The 8,752-nt window shown below is 37.1% G+C and overlaps 1 protein-coding gene across 1 annotated transcript; it reads left to right on the top strand.

Annotated features, from left to right (window-relative positions):
• The first annotated feature begins 2,052 nt into the window (after nt 1-2,052).
• Nucleotides 2,053-6,265, top strand: LOC110462403 (laccase-6-like). The gene is made up of 2 exons (XM_021516354.1): nt 2,053-4,080; nt 6,166-6,265. The coding sequence occupies exons 1-2, from the start codon at nt 2,067-2,069 to the stop codon at nt 6,252-6,254; spliced, it is 2,103 nt and encodes a 700-aa protein (XP_021372029.1). The 5' UTR covers nt 2,053-2,066; the 3' UTR covers nt 6,255-6,265.
• Nucleotides 6,266-8,752: the final 2,487 nt, after the last annotated feature.

The following is an 8,752-nucleotide window of genomic DNA, read 5'->3' as shown; positions in this document are numbered from 1 at the left end:
AATGACATCCCTGACACACAGGCAGTACAAAACACCGGTCACAAAAATCCGAATTCTTTGAACAATTACCGGGCAATGACAAGTGCACAACAAAGTAGCGTTTCGCCTATGCTTTGTAACACAACTGACAACAATCTGACAGATCGAGCTCAAAACAGTCGCGTCCCATGTGTGTACCGACAATCCAACATGTGTGCTCAACAGACATCCGAAAGATCTTTGTTTACAGGAAGTGTTATCCATGGCGGTGTGTTCAATATCACAGTTAACAATCACACTAATCCAGTGGTAAATCCACCTCTTCGGGGATTCAGACGTCTAATCATAACAGACTCTGTGACGAGGAAATGTAAGCTCCTTCAAAGACTTCGTGGCAACAAGTTTCTTTGATTCGAACTGTGACGTCATATAGGGTATATATATACTCATAAATATCGGCTCGAAATTGACTTTCTGCATTATATTCTTCTTATTATGTACGGTTTTAATGTTGTTAGATTCCTAATATTGTAGATACAATTTGATCTTCACTGTGAATTACGTTTTCTTCTTTGTAAGGACGAACTACATTGTTTACGCGGAAGCATACAGACCTGGCTTTAGAAGTGAAGAGGCCGTATTTGGTTGAGGCCCCGACGGGATACGGATAGACAATGGCGAAATTGAATACTTTTTTTATTTAAAATTTGCAAAAAAAATTAATTAATTACCTGTAACTGAGCGAGATCGGGTTATCTCAGTCGAGGGCTAGGATCCTGTAACATCCCAACCTCGGCTTACGCCTCGGTTGAGATTTTGTTACAGGATCCTAGCCCTCGACTGAGATAACCCGATCTCGCTCAGTTACAGGTAGATTTTATTAGTGATGTGATAAATATGTGACACGATACATATGTGATGTAATACATATATGATGTGATACATATGTGATGTGATACATATGTGATACATATATGATGTGATACATATGTTATGTGATGTGATTTATATGTGATTTGATACATATGTGACGTGATACATATGATATGTGATGTGATATATATGTGATTTGATACATATGTGACGTGATACATATGTGATGTGATACATATACGATGTGATATATGTGAATTACAAATAGCATGCCTGACATAATCATTAGATATTAAAAATAAACAATATAAGATTGTCTACTAGCGAACGAACGTAATATTTGTGTTTCGTCGGAGGCCTATCCTTCGTCTTGGTAGTTCCCCTAACCGTTATGAATCTCATCAACTGTTTACCTATTGAAGGAATAATGTTTATTATTTTACAGTATAGCATGTCGATAAATATAATATTTCCCTACTTATTTATAAACCGTCCCACTTACTACACATAATCCTTATAGCGAATCCTACCCTGATTTAAAGCGACCCCTTTCAATCACCCCTCCCCCCGCTAGCAATTCAATCGTTATGACAAATCCTACCTTACCTTAACACACACACACACACACACACACACACACACACACACACACACACNACACACACACACACACACACACACACACACACACACACACACACACACACACCTTTAACTACACAAGTCATCCGAAAAAGTGATATTTTTTCAGCTATGCATTGTAACATTTTGCTGAAGAAATTTAAGAAATTGGGTCGAATCTAGTACATTTTAAGGAAGGGGGGGTGCCAACATTTTAAGTTATATGAATGTGTAATTTACTTCGAAGGGTTATGTACAGGTAACAAAGACGATAAGTTCTTCAATAGGGACGTTGGGCATGTCCTCCAAACCACTGGGAATCACTGAATTCTAGCAATCTGAAGCATTTTGCGACACATCTTTAAAATATAATTTAATCAATTCTATGTCATTTTAATAATGATTGTTAATATTCAGTCATAAAAAACCGTCCAGTGGATGCAAATTAAAATGTAAGAACGCATTGCAGGGTGTAGCGTGACGCTTTTATCTTAATTCAGCGCATGTCAATTACAGTTTACAATCAATTCAATATAATTGTAAACTCTAAATTTTGATGACATATTGCATTTTAGATGGCTCCGACAAGCACCATGTTCCTGCTATTACTTGTCATGGGGGTGATTCCTGTAAAGAGTCAGGACCACTGGGAGGACACTCGAACAGGTAAAATTCCTGCCTGTCTGCCAGAAACATGTAGGAAAGGTCAGGACATCTGCGAGTGCTTCCTGACCATCGAACACCGACTTACCATGATGTATGAAAAGGAAAAATCGCTTGTGGTTTCTAAAGGTGGCCGGTTGTACAGATTCAACTCTACTGAGAACAACCCGATAGCTAACTCGGATGACCTTCCCTTCATACTGACCTTGGATGGAAATACCTCTCGTGTGGTTATTGCCATAAATCGCCTGTTCCCGGGTCCACAGATAACGGCGTACGAGGACCAGACTTTGATCATTCACGTCCGAAATCTGATGCACACAGATAGCACTACGGTGCACTGGCACGGTATGCAACAACTTGGAACCCCGTATTCGGATGGAGTAGCAATGGTATCCCAATGTCCACTAGGTCACGGTCAAGAGTTTACTTACAAGTTCAAAGCTAAGCCGCACGGTACCAGCTTTTACCACGCTCATATCGGTGATCAGCGCACTATGGGGCTCTATGGAGCTCTCATCGTGTACCCTAAACAAGAACTCCCATCTGCAACCGATGAAGAGTTTGTGGCTGTGATTCAAGACTGGAACCACGATGATGACGCTTCAACGTTGTATCAGCGTATGCTGTTTGGAGTATTTAACCAGAATCAGAATCCAAAGACTCGATACGTAACAACAAATTCAGTTGACGGTGGTATGTACAGCAGGTACAAATTCCACTCAGGAATAGTCAACGGTAAAGGCCGTTACTACCTAACACCAAGTATGCATAACCAGGCTCCGTTGACCGAGTTTGAAGTGGACGCTAACAAGAATTACACTTTCCGAGTGATCAGCGCAGCAACACTCTATCCGTTCCGTGTATATGTTGAAGGACATCCGACATTAACTGTTGTGGCTTCTGATGGTTTTGCACTGAAACCCATTACTGTCGAATCGTTCGTTATCAACCCAGGAGAAAGGTATGACTTTATATTGTTGACAAACCAGTCCCCAGATGACTATTTGTTGGTTGCAGAGACACTGGAAGTCGAAAGCGAAATCGCAAGACGTGGTGAATACCACGTGGCAGAAGCTATTATCCATTACAGAGAAAAGAAGCCAAGGAACCCAAATCCGAGCAAACCTGTTAGGAATCGATGTACGGCGACAAACAAATGCGTGATATTTAACTGTCCTTATCTGCTTCCAACATCAGCAAATGAAAGTTGTCTGACGTACAATGACGCTAGAACAAACGATTTTAACTCCGCCCCAGAAGATGTTTCCAAAGTCGACCAAGAGTATTTCTTTAACTTTGCCTTCCCAGGTGAACATGGTTTCACACCAGGGTCGGTGAATGGTCATCAATTCGTACCACCTATAGCACCGTTATACTCCCAGCCGGAAGACCTGACTACTGTCTGTGATTCGAACTGCGCTGACGATAAAATATGTTCGTGCACGTACACCCAGACCATTGAGAATGGGAAGGTGTATCAGTTTACATTGACCAACGTTGGGAGGGGTAAAGGGTGGTCACATCCCGTGCATCTGCACGGACATTCATTTTACGTCATGAAGATGGGTTTTGGCCAGTATGATTCTCATGGAATCCTGACTAATTCAACACCGGATATATCGTGTTCACGCGGATCAAAAGAGTATTGTAACTCTCCGATATGGGCTAACGAGACTTGGAATGGAGGTAACGTGCCAAATCTCGTTCTAAACGATACTGCACAGAAGGACACCATCATCGTCCCTACTCACGGCTACGTCGTCATCAGATTCAAGGCAGACAACCCTGGTGCCTGGTTTTTCCACTGTCACATCGACCTACACAACACTAACGGTATGGGGATGGTGATAGTCGAATCCCCGAAGTTGTATCCCGCCAAACCAAAGAATTTTCCCATCTGTGGAGACTTTCGAAGCAATAGCCAACCGCTAACATCATCTGGTAAGTATACCTTTTATACTTAATACCTGATATTTTTATAATTTTTATAACCAAAAAATTAAAATTAAAATTAAAAAAAACTTCCTGAAACGAAAATGTAGTAAGAAATGCAACAATCGATTGAATAATGAATGGTAACTTTGTTTTGAACAAAACAGTAATTGAAAAAAAGTATTTTGCGAGCTTTTGAAAACGTCTGTTTCCTTTGTCAAGGAAAGAGTGCAAATCAACGGTGTCTCGACTCTACACCGTTGAAATAACTCACTAAGCCAAAATGTGCCGAGTCAGTTAAAATCAGCTGTCGGAAAATATGGATACGTTTCGAAAAATAGTACTCCAATACTGCAGGCAGTCAGAGGGAAGGGTAATATGTTTATAGCACTCCAATACTGCAGTCAGTCAGAGGGACAGGTAACATGTTTATAGCACTCTAATACCACAGGCAGTCAGAGGGACAGGTAACATGTTTATAGCACTCTGATACTACAGGCAGTCAGAGGGACGGGTAACATGTTTATAGCACTCTGATACTACAGGCAGTCAGAGGGATGGGTAACATGTTTATAGCACTCTGATACTACAGGCAGTCAGAGGGATGGGTAACATGTTTATAGCACTCTGATACTACAGGCAGTCAGAGGGATGGGTAACATGTTTATAACACTCTGATACTACAGGCAGTCAGAGGGACAGGTAACATGTTTAGCCCTTCCACCCTTTTAGTGGATATTAAAATAGGGTCATAAAGCTGACTGCAATGTTGTCCCCTCGTGTGTGTTCATCGATTCCCCTTCCCTCCTTACACAGGAATCGGTGGGATAGTTTCCTCATTGAAACTGAGGAACCGGATAAAATGGTACGGACTCTCGGACAAATAATCAAAAGGTCCCGCTATTAAACGACCTTGCTTTTGTTTACATGTCATCACCTACATGTACAAACATGTGCTATTTATCTTATCTAGTTGTACAATAACGATAACACACATACTCATTTATTGATACCAATGTACACCAGTAACACTATGTATATATGTTTGTCTAAATGTAGGTACCCCTTCCACCACTGACATATATACGGTTTCGTTAACATTCCTGCTCTTAAATACAAGCACGGTGTAAGAGACTTCGTTGTAGAAGATACATTGCAAATTGGTTAAGTCCAGGCAAACAGATGGTTTCAGTTCTCATCCCGGGACGATTGTACATTTTCAGAGATATATCATTATCCTTTTATCCTTGCTACTTCAAATCCTGACCTTCACCAAGTTTGGATATCAGAACAAGCTAAAACATATCTAGAGCTTAGACTGTGTCTAAATAAACAATCAATTCGCGCGGAGCATTTTTTTATTGCAAGGTTCTTTTTTGTCATTTTTCTAAAATTAAAACCAAAAAAATGATAGTAAGAAATTGATGATGCAAACCTTTATGAAAGTAAATAGTATAAACATCATGTCCGTACCTACTTGTAAGTACATGTATAAAAGCCTTTTTAATTGGTAATTTTGTTATAGATTGTTAACTTCCATAGTTTCTGCTGAATATTAGTTTTTAAATTAAAAATTTGCTTACACGAAAATAAGCTTTTTGACAAATTTTGGATGTAAAAAAGTAATACTTTTGTTATTCCGATTTAAATGCATACTATCGTTATTCTCAATTATATGCATACAATTGTTATTTTGATTTTTAAGCATACTATTGTTATTCTGATTTATATGCATACTATTGTTATTCTTTATTCCGATTTATATGCATACTTAAGTTATCCCGATTTATATGCATACCTTAGTTATCCCTATTTATATGCATACTTTAGTTATTCCGATTTATATTCATACTTTCGTTTAAAAAATGATGCTTGGGTTGATACATGTAGATATTGGCGATTTTTTTTACCACATTCAATGTTTGTTTTACACTTTCTATTCCCGTCGTTTTTTCTTCCCTCCTTTCTCTTTTTTCTCCCGTCGGGTGTGGAAGTTTAGTGTTTTCAAGATCAAGATATTATACATCCTCCCCAAATGACGGACTAAATATGTATACACGGCAAAGAACTAAGCGTTGGATTACATCGTTTCAGGTTCGACTTTGAAAGACGACTGGAAGGCGTTTGTATCTACAGTTTGGGCGGCGATAGCTTTCCTTGTAATCCGGAACATACATGTTTAAAATATTATATAGTACAATGTAACTGAACCCCGATATACAAACATCAGGATCCTCGTACCACTGCCGAAATCTGTAACCAAGTTCCAGCGTAACTATAGCTTTAATACATCTTTAACTAAGTTCCAGCGTAACTATAGCTTTAATACATCTTTATCTAAGTTCCAGCGTAACTATAGTTTTAATACATCTTTAACTAAGTTCCAGCGTAACTATAGCTTTAATACATCTTTAACTAAGTTCCAGCGTAACTATAGCTTAAATAAATATGTAACTAAGTTCCAGCGTAACTATAGCTTTAATAAATCTGTAACTAAGTTCCAGCGTAACTTTAGCTTTAATAAATATGTAACTATGTTCCAGCGTAACTATAGCTTTAATAAATCTGTTACTAAGTTCCAGCGTAACTTTAGCTTTAATAAATCTGTAACTAGGTTCCAGCGTAACTATAGCTTTAATAAATCTTTAACTAAGTTCCAGCGTAACTATAGCTGTAATAAATCTGTAACTATGTTCCAGCGTAACTATAGCTGTAATAAATCTGTAACTAAGTTCCAGCGTAACTATAGCTTTAATAAATCTGTAACTAAGTTCCAGTGTAACTATTACTTTAATAAATCTGTAACTAAGTTCCAGCGTGACTATAGCTTTAATAAATATGTAACTAAGTTCCAGCGTGACTATAGCTGTAATAAATCTGTGACTAAGTTCCAGCGTAACTATAGCTGTAATAAATCTGTAACTAAGTTCCAGTGTAACTATAGCTTTAATAAATCCGTAACTAAGTTCCGGCGTGACTATAGCTTTAATAAATCTGTAACTAAGTTCCAGCGTAACTATAGCTTTAATAAATCTGTAACTAAGTTCCAGCGTAACTATAGCTTTAATAAATCTGTAACTAAGTTCCAGCGTGATTATAGCTGTAATAAATCTGTAACTAAGTTCCAGCGTAACTTTAGCTGTAATAAATCTGTAACTTAGTTCCAGCCTAACTATAGCTTTAATAAATCTGTAAATAAGTTCCAGCATAACTATAGCTTTAATAAATCTGTAACTAAGTTCCAGAGTAACTATAGCTTTAATAAATCCGTAACTAAGTTCCAGCGTGACTATAGCTTTAATAAATCTGTAACTAAGTTCCAGCGTAACTATAGCTTTAATAAATCTGTAACTAAGTTCCAGAGTAACTATTACTTTAATAAATCTGTAACTAAGTTCCATCGTAACTATAGCTTTAATAAATCTGGAACTAAGTTCCAGCGTGACTATAGCTTTAATAAATCTGTAACTAAGTTCCAGCGTAACTATAGCTTTAATAAATCTGTAACTAAGTTCCAGAGTAACTATTACTTTAATAAATCTGTAACTAAGTTCCAGAGTAACTATTACTTTAGTAAATCTGTAACTAAGTTCCAGTGTAACTATTACTTTAATAAATCTGTAACTAAGTTCCAGCGTGACTATAGCTTTAATAAATCTGTAACTAAGTTCCAGAGTAACTATTACTTTAATAAATCTGTAACTAAGTTCCAGCGTGATTATAGCTGTAATAAATCTGTAACTAAGTTCCAGCGTAACTTTAGCTGTAATAAATCTGTAACTAAGTTCCAGTGTAACTATAGCTGTAATAAATCTGTAACTAAGTTCCAGCGTGACTATAGTTTTAATAAATCTGTAACTAATTTCCAGCATGACTATAGCTGTAATAAATCTGTAACTAAGTTCCAGTGTAAGTATAGCTGTAATAAATCTGTAACTAAGTTTCAGTGTAACTATAGCTTTAATAAATCTGTAACTAAGTTCCAGCGTAACTTTAGCTGTAATAAATCTGTAACTTAGTTCCAGCCTAACTATAGCTTTAATAAATCTGTAAATAAGTTCCAGAGTAACTATTACTTTAATCAATCTGTAACTAAGTTCCAGAGTAACTATTACTTTAATAAATCTGTAACTAAGTTCCAGTGTAACTATTACTTAAATAAATCTATAACTAAGTTCCAGCGTGACTATAGCTTTAATAAATCTGTAACTAAGTTCCAGCGTGATTATAGCTGTAATAAATCTGTAACTAAGTTCCAGTGTAACTATAGCTTTAATAAATCTGTAACTAAGTTCCAGCATAACTATAGCTGTAATAAATCTGTAACTAAGTTCCAGTGTAACTATAGCTTTAATAAATCTGTAACTTAGTTCCAGTGTAACTATAGCTTAATTAAATCTGTAACTAAGTTCCAGCGTAACTATAACTGTAATAAATCTGTAACTAAGTTCCAGCGTAACTATAGCTTTAATAAATCTGAAAAGAAAACGATACCTTGGGGGAATTTTATGAGAAATAATAAAGATGAAAATATATATACAATGTATAATCGACATCAGTGTTCTAAGTGGAAAAAAAGTACAGCAGGGCTAGACCGGGTTCCAACTCTGGTGCCGTCTGTGTTGGAGAAGATCACTACCACGATCTCAAATTAAATATCTTCAAGCTATGACCCCCCCCC

Source organism: Mizuhopecten yessoensis, unplaced genomic scaffold (assembly GCF_002113885.1).
Source record: "Mizuhopecten yessoensis strain PY_sf001 unplaced genomic scaffold, ASM211388v2 scaffold10783, whole genome shotgun sequence".
NCBI classification, from domain to species: Eukaryota; Metazoa; Mollusca; class Bivalvia; order Pectinida; family Pectinidae; genus Mizuhopecten; species Mizuhopecten yessoensis.
Note: the sequence above shows the minus strand (reverse complement) of the source record. Positions and strands in the feature narration are given on the sequence as shown.

What these genes read in the sequence shown, in the direction of transcription:
- LOC110462403 (XM_021516354.1), top strand. Translation starts at nt 2,067, where the DNA reads ATGTTCCTGCTATTACTTGTCATGGGGGTGATTCCTGTAAAGAGTCAG. An exon ending in CCAACCGCTAACATCATCTG is followed by an intron (nt 4,081 to 6,165) that starts GTAAGTATACCT and finishes ACATCGTTTCAG; the next exon opens with GTTCGACTTTGAAAGACGAC.